Here is a 17,276-nt window from a genome sequence, read left to right on the forward strand (position 1 = left end):
CAACCAAGAGCCTTTAATACAATTGGGATGATAGTCCAGCTGAGGTGGGGAGCTCCCAGCTATAATCCCAGCACTGGGGAGACACAGGCAAGGGGTTCTCTGTGATTTCCAGACTGAGGGGAGGGGAGGGGAGGGGAGGAGGAGAGGAGGGAGGGAGGGGGAAAGCAAAAGCAAAAGCAATGGAGGCCCAGTGAGACAGCTAGGCAGGTAAGGTCCTTTCAACCAAGCCTGACAACCTGAGTTCAATCCTTGGGATCTACACAATGGAAGGAAAGAATCAACTCTGGCAACTTCCATTCCTGCATCGTGGCACTGGATTGTACAATTGTGCAAAAACACACAAATTAAATTAACTAAACGAATGAATTTGTTTGTTGTTCAAGACAGGGTTGTTCTGTGTACTCCTGACTGCCCTGGATCTCAATCTATGAAGCAGGCTGCCCTTGAACTCAGAGACCCACCTGCTGCTGCCTCCCCAGCGCTGGATTAAAGGCCACCACAGTATTAAATAAGTATTTTTAAGAGACAATAAAGGGAGGCTGGACATGGTAGCACATATCTTTGAGCAGATCTCTGTGAGTCTGAGGCCAGCCTGGTCTACACAGTGAGTTCTAGCTTCATTAAGACTAGGACTGCATTGAGAGACCCTGTCTTAAAAAAAAAAAGAAGGAGGGGGGTTAGAAATGAAAGGAATGGAGGACAGGAGTATAAACGCCCCTGGTTTCAGGGACAGCTACACTCACCTCCACAGAGTATGACATCTCTTCGTTGCAGTTGTCATTGATCTTCTCAAAGAGCTCTTCACACAACTAGGAAAGCAGAAGGGAAGGGACCATTAACAGCTCAAATCAGACAGACATTATTAACAGCAATAATAAGACATTCTTTTTCTCTCTCTCCAAATGTGCATATCATAAACCTCAAATACAATTAATATAGTAAACAAAAATTTTACACTCTGATAAACTCTTGTTATTTTCCTTCAACAATAGAACACAAATGTTAAGCTACACAGAGAAATGCTGTCTGGAAAAACCAAAAAAAAAAAAAAAGACTCAATCTTTCCCTCTCAACAATAGACACCTTTGAGGGAAATAGACAGGCTGTCTACCTCTGTGCCTTATGTTTCAGTCTCTGAATATGGTTTTTCAGCAAATAAAAAGCAATTTGAGACTGGAAGTATTGATGGACACAGCACAGGTGCTAACATCCAACTGCTTTACCTGTGGGATGATGCCAGCTTGGCTTTCTTCTTGTTTCCCCATCATTGTGTAGGATTTCCCAGCACCAGTCTGCCCATAGGCAAAAATACAGACATTATATCCTTCAAAGGCATGTAAGAGCATTTCCTTCCCAATGTCATTGTACACACGATTCTGCGATGCAAAACAGGGATCTTCCGGCTGTAAAGATAAGAGAGAAGACTTACGGCATTTCACTAATAGTCTTTCCTATAAACTGCTCCACATTAAATTATACTATATGTTTTTAAAGAACCTTCTACACATCTTTTCTTTTTCCATTTTATACACACAGACAGACACACACAGAGGCACTGTAGAACTTAGAGCTCCAAGATATTCTTGTTTTCTTTTGTTTGACACAGGGTTTCTCTATGTGACAGCCTTGGCTGTCCTAGAACTAGCTCTGTAGACCAGGCTGGCCTTGAACTCACTGAGATCTGCCTCTGCCTCCCAAGTGCTGAAATTAAAACTGTGCACCACCACTACCTGGCTTTTTAGTTTTTTGTTTGTTTGTTTGTTTTGTTTTGTTTTTTTTGAGGCAGTTTCACAATACAGCTCTGGCTGGCCTGGAGCTTGATATATCAACCAGGCTAGCCTGGAACTCACAGAGATGCATCTGCCTCTGCCTCTTGACTGTTGGGACTAAAAGTATGTGCCACCATACCAGGACTTCAAAAACACTGTCTTTAAAAATTAAAATTAAGTTGGGCGGGCATGGCTTATACCTTTAGTCCTAGCACTCAGGAAGCAGAGGCAGATGGATCTCTGTTAGTTCAAGCCAGCCTGGTCTACAGAGTGAGTTCCAGGACAGCCAAAGATGCACAGAGAAACTCTGTCTCAGATAGATAGATAGATGATAGATGATAGATAGATAGATAGATAGATAGATAGATAGATAGGCAGGCTGGGGATATGGCTCAGGAGGTAAAGTGCTTCTGTGCAAACACAAAGGCCTAAGTTTAAAATCCTAGTACCCACATAAAAGCTGCCCATGGCAGCTTACATCTTTAACCCTAATGCTAAGACGACCCTAGGGCTCACTGACCAGCCAGTCCAGCCAGTCAGTGAGATACAGGCTCAGAGAAAACCTGCCTAATATGGTGGAAAGTGATAAAGGACACCAGATATCAACCTCCAGCCTCCACATGTATAAACATGCAGGCGCCTGCATGCACAAGTACGTACGTACACACACACACACACCCACACACACACACATACACACACACACACCACACACACACATACACACACATACACACACACACACACACACACACACACACACACAGGGAGAGAGAGAGTACATGAGTGAGCAAATAAGTACTTCTTAAAAAGGGAACTTATGAACTGGGAGTTCATTAGCCGAGTGTTATAGCCCATACCTGTAATTCCACCTCTGGGGAGGATAAATCAGGAATATTGGCCCAAGTTTGAAGCTAGCCTAGTGTAGACTGGAGGTCAATGCCAATGCAGGTAATGAGATCCTATCTCAAAAAACAAACAACAAAAAAGCCAATACCTCCTCCTCAAACACACACACAGAACTCATCCTTGAACACACTAAGAAAATTAGAATTGAATCTTGGAACAACCTAGGATAAAAGAAAGACAAGAAAAGCAGAGGGAGGCAGCAAACTCACCGAGGTGTGAGACCAGTAAGAGTAGTCAAAGCTGAAGGACTTGGGTGCTTCCTTCGGGTTCTTTGGATTAATAATACCTAGAGAATAAAAACATTACATTGTTAAGTCCTTGAATTATAAATTCATTAGCACAATATATTATACTAAATGTTCAAATCATCCCAAAGAGCATATTTATACTACTGAGTCTTAATAGGACAATCAAAACACAAAAGTATCATTGTTTAAGCAGCAATTTGTACAGGAACATGTGCATACATGCACACACACACACACACACACACACACACACACAATCAGACCACACATTCATTTGGGTGTTACCCATATTCAAAATAGTGTTGACCTGTCTAGGTAAGCTAATAACTAAGACTTGAAAGTAGGCTGTTTGTTTCTATTTCAAAGCACCCCATAAGGTTTGAAATACTTCAACACACTAGAAATAAAAATTCGAAAAATATTATTATATTAATCCAACCCAATATGAAACAAACTCTTTCTGAAATGCTTGCTACCTATTTCAAAAAAGCAAAAAGCATTCAGTAATGAGGTACTTATTGCAAAGTTTGTGTTTTCTGAACTTGACAGCAAGCAAACAATATGTAATACGTGTGCATGGATGTTTATGCAGAACCACAACATGCTAATAAATCATAAATCTCACTACACATATTGGCTTCTCATGTGAGCAATAATAATACCACCATACCGCAGAAACTGACTTAATGCTAAAGTCTAATCCTTTCTTTTGCTTTCTTTTTGTTTTGTTTTTGTTTTGTTTTTCATGACAGGGTTTCTCTGTGTAGCAGGCCTGGCTGTCCTGGAACTCACTCTGTAGACCAGGCTGGCCTCGAACTCACAGAGATCCACCTGCCTCTGTCTCCCAAGTCTGAAATTAAAAGCGTGCACTATCACTGCCAGCTAATCCTTCCTTTTTCATACACACACGAAACTAATCATCTCATATTTCACATGAGACAGACTTTCCCAAACATGTAGTCATGAAATCTCAAAGACGGGATACCTCAACCAAATCATTTTGCTGAGGCAAGGTTACATCCCAAACTGTCAGTGAAAACAGGATTAAAAAGGAAGCCTGTTCTCGGCAGCTGGTGTGCAGAACACAAATAGCAACGGTTGCTACGGTGCTTAGTTTTCCCTCTTGCTGGATTCCTCTGGGTACAGCCACATACTTATGTTCCAACCTCAAATGCTGACAGAGTATTAATAAGGCTCACATTACACATAATCATGTGACAAGAAAACATAGTTCTAGAAAGAACATCTCCCTACAAATAAATGGTAATTTAATCAAAGTCTAACAAAAGAGTACAACATACCAAACAGCATTTGCCACATTGTTACTCCAACCCATAAGTATTTTGTGTTTAGTAACCTTTTTTATCTTCCCAACCACTGAATGAGGAAAATGCTTTCTCATCCCCATTTTTATAAAGAAACCATCAAAGAAAAGTTCAATATTCCTCAAGCCACAGAGCTAGCTAGTGGCACATCCAGAATTTGAATTTGCAGAGCTGCAACAATTAGGCAAGACATCATCATGCAGATGTTTATTCTCCACATACAGTGCTTATGAAGGCAAAACAGAAAGCACTTTATGTATTTGTATATGGTGACATGCATATAGCTATCCCTTAAAACTAAGCCACAGGCACTGTTTAAAACTCTTTTTGATTCACTTAAAGTGTTCTTGTTTTAACAATAAGAATTAGACAACAAACCCTACCAAGAAAACAAAAATTAGAGTCCTACTTCATTAGCTAAAATCTAGTAAGAACTTTGAGGTGGTGGGCGTGTCCCTGAAGTCAATTCTTACCACTTCAAAGCATAGTTAAAACTAAACATTTCTAACATCTAGAACATTTGCTGTTATCAAACACTTATGCCATATTTCATTCCAGTACCAGTTCTGTCAAGAACAAAGTACAAATTCTCAGATTCTATCCCTTGATTTCTCATTTCCCTAAGAGGAAAAACGAAGAAAATCTACACCAGAGTGTACTAAGTTCACATGAAATCCTTTTCTTCTTCCTTTGCAAACTTTTCTCTCAGAACTTTGAAGCCTCTGATAGTAATGCAACCAACCTGGGTGCTTGTTTGCACACTGCTGAGATTGAAATCAGAGCTTTGCCCATGCTAAGCAAGTATGCAACCATTTGTTACATTCCAAAGCCCCTCCTGTTCTTTTAAATAACAGCCTATATCAAAAATAAACAGGCCAAACAGTGGTGGTAGGCCAATCTCTGAGTTTGAGTCCAGCCTGGTCTATAGAGCAATTTCCAGGACAGCAAGAACTACACAGAGAAGCCCTGTCTCAAAAATACAAAACAAAACAAACAAAATAAAACAAAAACAACAAACAGAAATACACAAATTTTCAAAATCTCTTCATAAGGCTGAGGATCTAGTTCAGTGGCTTCCTAGCACATGTAAAACCCCCCCAGGTTCAATCCCTAGCAATACACACACAGTATAATTGTATAATAGTTTTCATAAATAATACCAATCTACCCATATTTGAAATATTTCAGCTCCCAAATTAAAAAAAAAAAAAAAATCAACATTGTCATTATCTTCTTGGGGAGGAAAAAGTTATCAGGAACTTCAGAAGTCATGGTAATTCCTTTTTAAAACACATTATTTTATGTGTATGGGTGTTTTGTTTGCTTGTATGTCTATGCATTTCATGCAAGGCCAGATTCCCTGGAACTGGAGTTATAGACAGTTGTGAGCTGCCATGTGGGTGCTGGGAATCGAATGGTTCTCTGGAAGAGCAGCCAGTGCTCTTAACCACTGGGCCATCTCTCCAGCCTCTAATCTCTACTTCTTAAATTCTGTATCTGCTATTACAGAATTATTATTACTCGTTGTTTCTGTTCTGTTCTGTTCTGTGTTTTTACTTGCATGGGAGTTTTGGCTGCACTTATGTCTATGCACTACGTACACGCCCGGTGCCTGAAGAGGGCAGAAGATGAGGTCGGGTCCCTTGGAGCTGGAGTTACAGATGGAACAAACCACTCTCTGGACACTGGGAATTAAAGCCCAGATCCTATGGAAGTGCTCTTAACCACTGAGTCATCTCAGCAGGCATATTCTTTCTTTAGACTGTTTTTAAATTATTGGGGGCGGGAGGATATGGAGTATGAGTTCATGTACTTGATTGAGTCCAGAAAAGGGTGGTCTGATACCCTGCAGCTGGAGTTACAGACAGTTGAGAGCCACCCAAGAAAGACACTAGGATCCAAAACTCAAAACCTCTCCAAGAGCAGTCTGTGTTCTTAACCAATACACCCTCCTCACCCCTCCTCTTTTAGATTTTTTTTTTTACTTTTATTGTTTGTGGATTTCACATCACGCATTTTGTTCCCACTTATCTCCCTGTCCCCTCAAATCCATCCTCCGCCCTTGTAACCTTCACTCCAAACAAGCAAAACCGAATTTAAAAGAAAAAACAAAACAAAACAAGAACCTTGTCCTGGAAACTGTAGGATAGCCACTTTACCCTTTAATCTGTTCATCTTTACTTTCAAGTGCTCACTGCTCTGGCTTGAGGTATCTGGATTCTGCTACGCCACTGTCACTGCGGCTCCTCTTGGATGTCCTGTTGTCCTGTGTCATAGAGATCCTGCTGTTTTGGGTCTATAGTTTCCAACAGTTCATAAATGAGGTGGATGCTGGAGGGGGACAACTTATAGCCCTGGTTCTGAGCCTAGGTGGTAGGTGGGTTGATGAGTTTTCCTTCATTGTCACTATCAAGATGACCTTTACAGCACTACCTTGGCTGGGTCACCCAATGCAGCCTACAGCAAGGATCTGGGACAGTTCTGCCCTTGGGCCCTCAGAAAGGGTCCCCTTCGTGCATATCACCAAGGCCAGCTCTACTCTTTGCTCAGGCAAGGTGCGGTAGGGGTCAGCTCTGCTGCTTTCCCGCCCTTGGACTGTAACGCTGCCAACAGGGTCAGCTCGAGTTTGCTGCCCAGGCAGAGTGAAGGAGCTGCTCTCCTGTGTGCTGCCCAGACCGGAAGCAGAGATTGCTTTCTCATGCACTGCAGCCATTGAGGGTCAGGGTTAGTTGTCCTACTCGTGGCCCTAGAGCCAACTCTCTCACCTGCCACAGGTGAAGGGGTAAGGCATCCTCTCATCCATGCCACCATGGCAGATGCCCTCATGCCTTCAGGGTCAGCTCACCTGTGTCCCCAATCACAGGGTCAGCTCTGTGCTTCCCAGCTAAGGTGCACACCTATGGTGAGTGGGGGTGGCATCTTTCCTAAGTACAGAGGCAAGCTCTCCCTTGAGGTGTAGGACCAGCCTGTCTGCTGCAATGTCCAGTGAGGGGTAGGACCACCCATCCCAGGGCCAATGAAGGGCGGGGCTGGCTTGGCACAGCATGGTCCTATGCTAACATCACCACAGACCCCAGCTGCAACAGGTTCATGGATCTAGACATTGCCCTTGGCAGCATCTTGGGCCCAGACACCACCACAGCCCCAGTAGCAACACAGCACCCTCAGAGCAGCACAGTCCCAGCAGCAGCATGGGACCTGGGCATCAGCATGGTCCCAGGTGCTGGCCAGACCCTGGGTAATCCCCAGAGCCCTCAGTAACAATTACAGCCATGCTGTGGAATATTATTTTAAGATGTGTCGCATTTGTTTATGCTGTGTAGCATTTGTTTAATGATGCAATGATTGTTGCATTCTTTTATGTTGCATTTGTTTAACTTTGTGAAGCTGTGTTACTCTGCCTGTCTAAAACACCCAACCAGTCTAATAAAGAGCAGAACAGCCACCAGCAAGGCAGGAGAAGGGACAGACTGGCAGGCACAGAGAATAAATAGGAGGATAAATCCGGGAGGAGAAGACTGAAAGGAGGACATTAGAGGGCAGCCACCCTGCTACACAGCAAAGCACAGAGTAAGACGTAAAGAAAACATACACAGAAAGAGAAACGTAAAAGCCCAAAGACAAAAGGCAGATGGGATAAATTAAGAAAAGCTGGCTAGAAAGAAGCCAAGCTAAGTAAGGCTGGGCATTCATAGAAAGAGTAAGACTCTGTGTGAGTTTATTTGGGAGCTGGGTGATGGCCCCAAAAAGAGCCAAAAAGAAAAGAATTTTTAAAAAAATGACTACAGAGCCATGGATACCATCCCAGATCCCAGCCTCCAGTGGGAGTGGGGAGTGTCTTTGACTCTTCCATCTGCTCTTGTGACCCTTCTCCTCCTACTGGATTGCCTCACCCAGCCTCGATATGGGGGTCTGTACTGTATCTTGTAATGCCATGCTCATGAACATTCCTGAAAAGCCCGCTTTTTTCTGAAGGGAATCTGAGGAGCAGTGGATCTGGGGGAGATGGAAGGAGATGGGGAAATGGGAGGAATGGGGGAGGGGAAACTGCAGTTTGAAAGTAGCAAAAACAAAGATAAATTAAGTAATTAAAAAATGACAGTGGGCGAACAAAACCCATGTACACATACATGTACACACACAGAGATATGCACACGCTTAGTGGAATGGTGAGGCAAGTATCTCATAGCCCAGGCTTACTTAAAAGTTGTGTCCCTTCTACCTCCCCTTCTGAACGCTACTTTCCAGGTCTTCCTTTATTTATTCAAAAAGTAGTTGCAGTATCTAAGTCCTGAAGGTGTCTTATCCCCAAATCAAAAGGAACCAGAACCCCTCATTCATCCTCTCCAGAAAAATCTTCACACCTATGGGCTTTGGGTTCACACTCTTAATTCCTCACACCATAGTCAACACAGATTAACATCTTTAAAACATTGGTCCTGAAATGTTTAAAAAGCCTTAGTTTAATAATGAACCAGAGCTAGTCATATTCTCCTTCCTTTAGTCACTTCAAGCCAAGACCAGCCTCGGGGTAGGGAGATGGCTCAGCAATGAGGAGGGCTCACCACTCTTGCAGGGGATCCAGGTTCAGCAGGTTCCCAGCACCCACATGGTGGTGCACAACCACCTGTAATTCCAGTTCTAATGGGTCTGACACGGCTGGATTCTTTGGGTGGCTACATACAGTAGTTCAGATAAACTGACACAGGTACACACACATACACACAAATATATAATGAATAATTTTTAAGAAGTGAAACCTTAGAGGACTGACAAGACAGCTCAGGGGGAAAAGTGCTTGCCATCAAACCTGACAGCCTGGGTTTGGTCCCTGGGGCCCACCCAGTGGAAGGAGAGAACTGACATCCACAAGTGATTCCCTGACCTCCACAGATAACACCACGGTGTGTGTGTGCACAAGTGTGTTTGTACCCACACGATAAACTAAATAACGTTAAAAAAACAACAACAACCTTCCAAAGCCTGTTAAATGTTCAACTTTACCCCCTCCCCCTCTTCTCCTTGCCTGCTTTCCAATTTTGTTACCACAGCACAAAGATGCAGAAATGTTTGCATTACTGAATCCTAGAAAATAAGGCAGTTAAAACAAGATTTGCATTTAAAACCCTTTTTATTCTCCAGAATAAGTTTGTTTATCTAATATCTCAAAGTCACTAATGCAGTAATTACACTGTTGTCGACAAACTACTAAGATTCTGCCTACAACTATAATTAACGTATCAGTGTGGGAGCACTGTAACTTTATATTAACTTTTCTCAAAACCATACTTGGGCTTTCCTCAAACAGTATGTTTGGGTTTGCTAAAAATCCTAGTGATGGACTAGGTGTGGCAGCGGCTCATGCCTGTAATCCTACACTCAGGAGGCTGAAGCAAGAGGATCATGAGTTTGAGGACGTCTAAAGCTGCACAGTAAGGACAATACCTCAAAAACACAAAACAAAAAACTCTAGTGAGATCAGGGTATCTTTCCTCTACCAAAAGCATCCTATGTCAAAAATCAAGACAAAAATGGCACAAAATAAAAATGTTAGGTACAACAACAATATTTCAAAGCCTAAAGCCATAGCCTTGTAGAGTCTTCTGGAAATATAGTAAAATGGCAGAAACAGAGTAGATTTGAACAAAATACCTATAATCATAAAGTCCTTTAATCGTCTGAAATAACAAACTACATAAAAACGGGCGTAGGTATATCGTACATGTTCACCATATATACTCAATCCCAAAGGACTAAAGTGTATAGTAAGAAGAGAGCTGGGAGTGGTGGCATGTATCTTTAATCACAGCATTCCAAAGGCAGAAGCAAGCAGATCTTTATGAGCTCTAGCCACTTTGGTCTACACAGTGAGTTTCAGAACATTCAGGGCTATATAAAGAGACTCTGTCTTGGAGAAGATGGGAGGGAGGGAAGGAGGAAGGGAGGGAGGGGGGAAAGAAAACAAACTACAACTCTTCAGTGTCACTGTACAATTCTAAAATGCAAATACAGATATATATTACATAATATATTATATATCTGTGATGAAGCTAGAGAGATGGCTCAGTGGTGAAGAGCACTGACTGCTTTTACAGAGGACTCAGGTTCTACTGCTAGTACAAACATGGTCACTCACAACTGTAATTCTAGTTCTAGAGAATCTGACCTTTCTTCTGGCACCAGGAGCACAGGTGTACAGAGACGTGTAGGCAAATATTTATACACATAAAATAATAAAATAAAATTTAGCACATGCTTTATAGTATTTCTAAACTTCTCAAAGTTGAATATGGTGGCACATGCCTATAATGCCATCACTTAGAAGGTCAAGGCAGGAAGATAATAAGGTGAGCTCCCACACCAGAAATAAAAAGCTTCTCAATGAACAATTCTGACCTTCCTTAGCAAATTTTGAACAATTTTAAAAGGAGATGAAGTTGGGGCCAGAAAGATAATCAGGGGCAAAAGTACTAGCAACATAAACCTGACACCCTGAGTTTTGATCCCCAGAGTCAACATAACAAAGTTAGATGTGGGGCTGAACAGATGGCTCAGCAGCTAAGAGCACTTGCTGCGCCCCAGAGTTCAGATCCCAGCAGCCTTGTCAAGCAGCTCACTAACATTGACATCTTCTGACCTCAAAAAACACCATAAACGTGGACACATGCACAAAGAAATGAACAAACCGTGAAGGCCAATGAGCGGGACAAACACAGTACAACAGCGGAACCGAGAAGGCAGAAGAACCAAGTCCAGGGAATTGTCCTCTAGTGCTCGCTTCGGCAGCACATACACTAAAAAGGAAGCTGTCCTCCAATCTCCACAGACGCACCACAGCATGTGAACACTCCTGCTTGCTTGCTAGGCACACATGTACACACAAAACAAAACAGAGGAAGCTACATGTGGTGGCACAGACCTGTAATTCAGCACTAATGAAGCAAATTCAGGAGGATAACCAAGAGTTTAAGGCTAGCCTCATCTACCTACAAAATAAGTTCCAGGCCATTTAGGGCCACATAGTAAGGCAATCTCAAAATAAATAAATAAAAATAAAGGAAAGAGAGAGAAAAGAGGAAGAGAAACAAGCTCTCTGGAAGGCCCACATCTCATCTTGTTCAATCTGAGTAGCCCAAAGTCTTGGACCTGTGCCCTTCACTCTATTTTATGATTTCACTTAATAAAGTCAGGTGGTTGTGAAACACACCTTCAATCCCAGCACTCAGGAGGCAGAGGCCGGTGAATCTCTGTGAGTTCAAGGCCAGCCTGCACTACAAGTTCCAGAACAGCCAGAGCTATGCCAAGAAACCCTGTCTCGAAACTGCCCCACACAAAATAAAAGGTCAATCTTAACATAAAGTTATATCCAAATTAGACAAAAATGTTATTGGACAATATAGTAAAACAGTAACTATCTTGACATGTACAGCTCAGGTGACTCTTACAAAGACTGAGAGGCAGCCAAGTTCTAACTTCAAGCAAAGGAGGGCCTAGGAAAGCGAGGCAATCTCTCCTTGCCTCAATGATTTCAGGGCAACGAGAACTTAAGGAAACCAGCTACAAGATTGTTCTGAAGTCTGAATGAATTAAAATTCTTAAGTACCTAAATACGACAGCTTATGTGTTTAATGCTTTTAAATAGAAATCACATTTTCCCACAATAATAAACAATGTAAAAAGTGAAGGGTTTTCCTTGCACACATTTTGCCTCAAGTTTTCCACAGTGAAAGGGATTCTTTGGTATCTGGCCAGAACATGTCTAGGGAAACAATCAATGTAGTTAAATCATTTCCTCATTGTGTTCTCTGTCCTGCCAAAGCAACGGGATTTTAAGAAGTTTCCTACCTTCCCCTCCTCCCTCATAAAGCTGCCTCCTTCTCGGTGCTTTCTACTACATCAAACTACTTCAACTACTTACATTTACATCCAAAATAAAACAGAAAAACTCTAAAAGCTTCGTGCCCTCTGCTTGCTGAATAGCAAAAACCCAATTTCCTGTTTATGTCCACAACAATACAACTATGAATAGTATTTAGTCTATCATAACACACAATCCTTGACAAAGCAAACACTGAAGCTATGAATGCCTACCTTCCCTGACAGGAAACAGCAGGCCAGCTAGCTCTCCAGATTGCTAGCTCACCCTCCATTTCAAACTTCACCAGCCTACCAAAAGCAATCACAACACCAAGCTATTGACACTGATTATTAAAAACAAACTCTAAAATGGAAAGCAAAGACCAGGTTTTCTAGCAGATCTTATTGCTGGGAGAGCATAGTGGCAACACATTTTTAATCCCAACACTCAGAAGGCAGAGGCAGGCAGCTATATTCCAGGCCAGCCTAGTTTACACAGGTTCTACAGGCAAAAGAGGTTTCCCATGGAGATTAGAAGAAGGTATGGAATCCTTTAGATTCAGTTTCTTGAACTTGGTCCTCTCCAAGAGCAACAAGGGCTCTTAACTGCTGAGCCATCTCTCCAGCCCCCAGCTGTCTCTTGCTTAGCTGTTTTGGTATGAAAACAATTCAAGCAGTTGAAGTTTTTATATAATAAAATCGGTTCTTGGTACAATGAGAGGCACTTGCCACCAAATCCGTGGATAGAATAAGTTTGAATAAATGGATGAATGAAAAGCAGTTCTCAATACACAACAGAAAAAGCCCCATCCAACTTACACACAATTATTTCCAACTTTAAACTTATATTCTTGGCTGGCAAGAAGGCTCAACCAGTACGATGCTTGCTTGCAGCTGAGCCTGACGAATTCAATCCCTGGGAATCCACAAAGTCGGAAGAGAAATGACCCTCAAGTTGTCCTCTGACTTCCATACATGTGCCATGGCATACACACACACACACACACACTCCCCACAAATAAAATAAATGCAAACAAACAAACAAAAAACATTAAACTTGGGCTGGAGAAATAGCTCAGCAGTTAAGAGTACTGTATGTTCTTAATGCTCTTCCAGAGGACCTGGGTTCAATTCCCAGCTCACCACTGTCTGTAATTCTAGTTCCAGGGGATCCAACACCCTCACACAGATATAAATGCAGTCAAAACACCAATGCACATGAAATAAAAATTAACTAATTAAAAAATTAAACTGAGCCAGAAGGTGGTGGTGCATGCCTTTATTCCCAGCACTCTGGAGGCAGTCAGGTAGATCTCTGTGAGTTCAAGGCCAGCCTGATCTACAAAGCTGCACAGAGAAATCCTGTCTGGAAGAAGAAAAAGAAAAAAGAAAAAAAAAATCAAAAATTAAATAAATAAATAAACTGAAAATAACTCTGGTACTAAGATTAACCATAAAAATTATTTTTCAAATTTCATCCTAAATATACATCATTCTATTGATCCTTGCAAATAGCCCTAGAACAGAAGGTTAGAGAGACATTAACAACATCTAGCTTTGGAATAACACTGTTTTGTTTTATGACAGGGTCTCATTATGCAGATATGACTGGCCTCACACTCATTAAGTAGCCCAGCCTGACCTGAAAATCCAGATCTCTTACCTCAGCCTTTCCTAAGGGTTGGCATTCCAGGTCTAAGTCATCAAGCCTGGGTGAAATCATGGTCTTGAAGAATATTCAAGAAAGGAGAGCCAGGCAGTAGTGACGCACGCCTTTAATCCCAACACTTGGGAGGCAGAGGCAGACAGTTCTTTTTGAGTTTGAGGGCAGCCTGGTCTACAGAGCGAGTTCAGGGAAAGCCGAGGCTACAAAGAGAATCCATGTCTGGGGGAGGGGGTAGGGGTGTCATCTGTCTGTCTGTCTGTCTGTCTGTCTGTCTATCTATCTGTCTATCTATCTATCTATCTATCCATCCATCTCTATCTGTCTATCTATCTATCTATCTATCTACCTATCATGACAAAAGAGAAAGGTTTAAAAATTCTATTTATTGAATACTCTATTAAGGAAGGTACCACGGATATGAAACACAATCTCAGAATTCCTCCAAATTTATGAGACCACCATACAAAGTAAAGCCTGTACATGGGCACCTTTCCCTAGAGCCAGGTGAAGGAACCCTGAGAAAGTAAACTGAACATGCTGAGAAATGGATGATGCCCAGAACTGGCTAGATGCTCAGTAAAAGAGTTTGCCATGAAACCTGATGACCCAACTTTAATCCTTGGAGCCCACAAGGAAGAAGAAAAAAAAATCACCCCCCTAAGTTGCCTTTTGACCCCCTCCCACATACATAACTAATATGTATATGGATAAATACCATGATATCTATCGGATAACTATTCTAACACTACCAAGTGTTTTCCTAATATAACGAAAACAATTACAACATTGACAGCAATTGCTGCTGCAAAATGATTGTTAAATCAAAAGAATCCTCTTTTGTTTGTAGAAGCAGCCAAAAGATACATCATCTCTCTTCCTCAATGCAGTGCTATAAATAGAGCTCCACAGCAGGAACTTCTAAATAAACACAAGACAGGCCACACACACCAAAAAAACTGGTTCCAACACTGACATTCTATTAATTTGTGTTCATAAACCCAACTAACCCTTCAGAGCAAATAGAGAAATAGAAATAGAATACAAAAGAAATACTAATTTACCAAAACCAGTATCATTTTTGTTACACACAAATATGTCTCAACATGATATGCTCAAGTAATCAAATACAGTAAGACATTTAAAGCAAAATGGAAAACAAGACATATACCAGGGGTCAGGGATGTCACTCAGCAGAGTTCTCACCTAACAAACACAGGGCCCCGGGTTGACCCCCAGTACTCTACATACTGGGCAGAGCTATGCATGCCTCTAATTCCAACATTCGGAAAGTGAACAGTAGGATCAGAAACAAGCTGAAATTAAAAACCATCCTCCAATACATACTGAGTTGGAAGCTAGCCTGGGCTGCAAGAGACACTGTCTCAAAATTTAAAAACAGGGGGAGCGGGAGAAAGGGATGTTCTTGATATATTGTCTATAAATGAGAACACAATCTCATGCCCTTCTCTGTGACCTGAATTGTATCCTAGAATAAAAAAGCAACAAATATGGGATACAGGGTCATCAAGATGGCTCAGTGAGTAAGGTGCTTGCCCTGCAAGCCTGACAGCCTCAGTTCAAGCTCCAGACACACATAAAAGGAAAAGGAAAAAGGAATCTACAAAGTTGTCCTCTGACCTCCATACCCACATAGTGACACACATTTGTTACACACACACACACACACACACACACACACACAATAGATAAATAAACAAATTTAAGTCTGTAAATAAATAAACAAACTTGGAGGGACTGAAGGACCAGAGAAAGAAAGATTCACCACAAAATCAGTAGCCAAATACACGAGCCTTCGCCAAAGAAAGGTGAGCGTGACGCTCACTGTCCTCCCACACCCTGACACTACTGAGAGAAGAGAGGGCCACTGAGAGTGTAGGGTAGGCCCTGGGCAGAGTCTGCTTCTGAGAGGCAGCTAACCAAGTGCAGGGTAGGCCCTGGGCAGAGCCTGCTTCTGAGAGGCATCTAACCAAGTGCAGTGTAGGACCTGGGCAGAGCCTGCTTCTGAGAGGCATCTAACCAAGTGCAGGGTAGGACCTGGGCAGAGCCTGCTTCTGAGAGGCGTCTAACCAAGTAGACACATACATGGCTTTAGACATGGCAGGAAGATCCCAGGAGGAACAGGCTATGTGGCAAGGTTGTGCCTTAGAAGGCACACCCTCACTTCTGCTGTGGACTGGCACAATGTACCCAACTTCTCTTTTGTATGGTTGATTAAGACTAGTTCATGACTGAAAAATCATACAAATTTAAGAGCACTCCTTTCTGCCAGTGTGCAGTGGGGCCATTGTAACCCCAGCAGCCAGAAGACTGAGGTACATTAACCTTGGGAATGAGACAAGCCTAGGCTACAGAGTGATGCCTGTCTCAACAGAGCACAACAATAAAATAAAAGCATTCTTTTCTATACCAGTCTTTTTCAAATCTCCATAATGACCATGCCCTTCCAACACACATACTTTCAGTAAGTAGACATGGGACATCCTCTGTGCCAGCTATGATATGCATATGTGGACAGAAAAGCCTTTTAAAATGCATTGTAAGCAATCAAGACAAAAAAGCAAAATTACTTCTATCCCGCTGAGCTTAAGCTATAGAATAAAGATTCTATAATACTAGGCAAAGAAAGACTTGATAAATAAATGGATTTACCCAAAGGCAAGACAGAATTCTATGAAAGATAAAGCAAAACATTACAATTCAATCTTACACCTTGTGAGAAAACCAGCTCTACCCACCTCTTTGTCTGAGGGAATTTGTGTATGTTCACTGTCTCCAAACTTACATAACTTAAACACGAATGTCAGGTTAAATCATTACATTTGACACATTTTACTTTTTATGAAGTAATTAGACCAATAAAATATGCTTCTAAAGTGGAAGAAAATTGGGATATAAATGGATGTTACTGAGCGGTCATCTGTCTGTGTTCAGGACTCTAAAGTATTTACGGCAGTAAGATTTGTCTGTGCCAGAAAGTACTTCCTGAAACCACGGGGCACTTAAATAAAAAGGCTACCAATAGGCTTTCAGATTTTGCATATTCCCCAAAGCATTCTTTATGCTTTTCTACATTTTGGTAAAAATTACAGACGGGACAGTCCATACGCCACTGTACTCCACCTGAAATGAACTATAACCCTGTTATCACGAGACAGGCTGGCCAGTTTGCCAGCATAACAGCCTTTTAGTAGCTAGCACATATGGCTATCCCTTATCCATGTTTTCAACAGTGCTACGTATAAAAATGCATGTATGGGCCAGACGAAGTGGCACACACCTTTAATCTCAACAGTCTCAAGAGACAGAGGCAGGTGGATCTCTGTGAGTTTGAGGCCAGCCTGGTCTACAAAGCAGGTTCAAAAAGGAGAAAGTGAGCTGAGCATCAGCCTCTGCCTCTGTCTTTCTGCTTCCTGATTGTAGGTGCAATGTAGCCAGCAGCCTCATGTCCCCCGTGTCCCCCATCACCCACAAGTATGTCTTT

The 17,276-nt window shown here is 42.0% G+C and overlaps 1 protein-coding gene across 15 annotated transcripts in view; it reads right to left on the bottom strand.

Annotated features, from left to right (window-relative positions):
• The window catches only part of Kif1b (kinesin family member 1B), a 132,390-nt gene that overhangs the window by 95,666 nt on the left and 19,448 nt on the right, over nt 1-17,276 (bottom strand). For all 15 annotated transcript variants that reach the window (XM_051173989.1, XM_051173982.1, XM_051173988.1 and 12 more), the window contains exons 3-5: nt 2,888-2,964; nt 1,224-1,403; nt 744-809 (exon numbers count right to left, since the gene is read on the bottom strand). In XM_051173989.1, the coding sequence (XP_051029946.1) occupies nt 744-809; nt 1,224-1,403; nt 2,888-2,964 (323 nt within the window). The remainder of the gene's footprint in view (nt 1-743; nt 810-1,223; nt 1,404-2,887; nt 2,965-17,276) is intronic.

The sequence above is a fragment of the Phodopus roborovskii genome, unplaced genomic scaffold (assembly GCF_943737965.1).
Source record: "Phodopus roborovskii unplaced genomic scaffold, PHOROB, whole genome shotgun sequence".
Taxonomy (NCBI): Eukaryota; Metazoa; Chordata; class Mammalia; order Rodentia; family Cricetidae; genus Phodopus; species Phodopus roborovskii.